Here is a 2628-nt window from a genome sequence, read left to right as displayed (position 1 = left end):
TTATTTGTTGAATTTTATCGTTACTTATTTGAACATTAATGCTTTTAAAATGATTAAAATATATGTTTGTAAATATTGGTTATTTTTCCTTTATTACACATCTAAAATTATTGACTTATATACAAAACATGTTTGAAACACATCCAAAATTTTAAGACGGTTTAAGATTTATTTTAAAATTTTAAATTCAAAATTTTGAATTATAACTAATTTGATTTTTGGATGTGTATTTAAATTGTAATTATAATATATTAATAATTAAATATATTAAATTTGAAATAGAAATTTAAAATTTAAATTTAAATTTTAAATTTCAGTTTTATTTAGTTTGTATTTTGAATGTGTATTTAATTTTAAAAAGACACTAAATCTATTTAAAATTTTTGGATATATTTATTTTATTTTTTTAAAATTATTGTAATAAAAGGCTGGATATTGTACAACTTTTAAAAGATATCTAGTTGAACTGAATCAAAAAGCATATTAGGAAAATTAAACCAACTACTAAAACATCGGGATTAGACCACAGTAATGGAAGAATGGCAAAAACAAATGTAGAAGAAACCAGAAAATTGAACTCCATTAATCATATGTACATATATATGCATCTACATCATGATCTCCATCCAGAAAGAAAAAAAAAATCCCATTAATAATTCCCAGTACAGGCATGTCTCCTATCTCAGATCCATGATCTTAAATTGCAGTTGCGATTTCGCTGATGAGATGTCCAAAATAAAAAGGCAAAATATATTTAACAATTGTCATTAAAATCAGATTCCGTAGTTTGCGGATCGGTGTTACGCACTGCAATTTAAAACCATGACTTGATCCAAACCCGTGTTAAAAACTTCCTTTCAGTTATCTTTTTGTAAGGTTGAAAGTTGAAGAAGGTAATGCCCGTAATACACGTTTCCTTGATACTAAGAGAGAGAGAGAGAGAGAGAGAGAGAGAGAGAGAGAGAGAGAGAGAGAGAGAGAGAGAGAGAGAGAGAGAGAGAGAGAGAGAGAGAGAGAGAATTAAGGCATGGAGGGTTAAAAAAAAAAAAAGAGAGAAGTTTGATATCATCATCGTTGTTTTTCAGAAGTACGATTCTCTGTGATCTGAGCGAGAGAATGCAAGTTGCAACGAACGATGGTGTCGACGAACACGCAAGTCTCTTCCTTCGTGTTCCCCGGCGGCACGTCCACCACATACGACTCCAACACCAACGTCCCCTTGCCGCCCTCCACGGCGTGCAGCGTTGTCACCGACCGGTAGTTCCTCAACCGGTGGTCCCCACCGACCACACTGAAACTGATGACGTGGCGCTCGTCGTCCAGTATCTCCAGCCTCTCCGTGCTTGACACCGCCGGCAACCCCGACACCACGCGCACCTCCCTCACTGTGCCCACACGCATGGGAGTCTCGCCTCCGATGACGTGGCAGCTCTTCACGAAGTTCTTGTACCCCTGCGGGTTGTCGAAGCGCCGTACTACCTCCCACACCGTAGACACGGGCGCCTCTATCGCCTGCGTCATGACGGAACAACACTGGTTGGAACCAACCAGGTGCGCGTGGTGATGCAACGCGACATCAGAGCCGCTGGATAACGGAAGTGGAACCGCCGCTAACGGCTGCCTAGGACAGTTTAAACCGTTAGCAATAATTGCGGTTGCGGTTGTGGTTGTGGTGAAGTTGAATCGATCTAGTTGAAGAGAAGAAGGCATTTTCTCTTTTATTTTTTTTTTCGCTTTTTAAATGTTTAATTTTTGATATGTAAATGATATATGTCTGTTTTTGTTGTGAGTGTTTTTCAGATTGTGTTGGAATGGTGATAGGATATATATGAGGGTGTTGGAGACGGCAAGGATGGGAAATTAATTAGAGAGAGTATTTTTGAAGTGCAAGTTGCATTAGTTTTGTGTTTGCATTGGAGGAGTGGTTTTTATTGATGAGTAGATAGAAAGAGGGGAGGTTAGAAGGTGGTTGTTATTTGAAAGGAAATTTGATTTGGTTGCATAAGAAAGGGGAATTGAAGTGCATGTCATGAGATGCTTACGCTAAGCACAGGGGGGTTGCATTGCAGTTGCAACTTGCAAGTGGATCCTCAACTTGCCCGTACTCTATTTCTCTATTCTGTATTTGGACTCGGTTTTTTCAATGCACAATAGTAACCTGCTGTAACCACCCTTTTCCTTTTTTTTTCTTTTAAATATATATTTTCTCATCAAACTTTATGCAATTTGCCTCATTCCATCCATTCTATATTATTATTTGGAAATTATTTAATAAGTAGGAAATTTTGTAGAATGCTTACCAAACTTATATTATGTGGCGAGATATGACTAGGGACATTTTATTCTAGATTTTAATCATTTATATAGTTTATAATATTTTTTCTAGCTGCTCAAACTACGCTACGTATATATGTGACAATTATATTCGGAAATACTAATGCCAAATGTTAACTACTAAATCGATAGTCAAAAATTTAAAAATTGATAAAAATAATTCTAAAAATAATTTTTTATTTTATATTTAACATAACGAATAAAACTGTTATTTTTATCTGATAAAAAGTCCATTTTTATCATTTAAAGTGACGGATAAAATTATTGTTTTTACCAATTAAAAAGACAATTTTT

At 35.2% G+C, this 2628-nt stretch overlaps 1 protein-coding gene across 1 annotated transcript; it reads right to left on the bottom strand.

Moving 5' to 3' along the window:
* Nucleotides 1-561: 561 nt before the first annotated feature.
* On the bottom strand, nucleotides 562-2160 carry LOC130955999 (abscisic acid receptor PYL4-like). Its single transcript, XM_057883019.1, has one exon. It carries the CDS (start codon nucleotides 1708-1710, stop codon nucleotides 1069-1071), a length of 642 nt encoding a protein of 213 aa, XP_057739002.1. The 5' UTR covers nucleotides 1711-2160; the 3' UTR covers nucleotides 562-1068.
* Nucleotides 2161-2628: the final 468 nt, after the last annotated feature.

Source organism: Arachis stenosperma, chromosome 10 (genome assembly GCF_014773155.1).
Source record: "Arachis stenosperma cultivar V10309 chromosome 10, arast.V10309.gnm1.PFL2, whole genome shotgun sequence".
Taxonomy (NCBI): Eukaryota; Viridiplantae; Streptophyta; class Magnoliopsida; order Fabales; family Fabaceae; genus Arachis; species Arachis stenosperma.
The sequence above is the reverse complement of the archived record's forward strand: the minus strand, read 5'-3'. Positions and strand labels throughout refer to the sequence as shown.

Bases quoted from the DNA above. Each gene is read 5' to 3' on its own strand.
- LOC130955999 (XM_057883019.1), bottom strand. From the start codon at position 1,710: ATGCCTTCTTCTCTTCAACTAGATCGATTCAACTTCACCACAACCACA.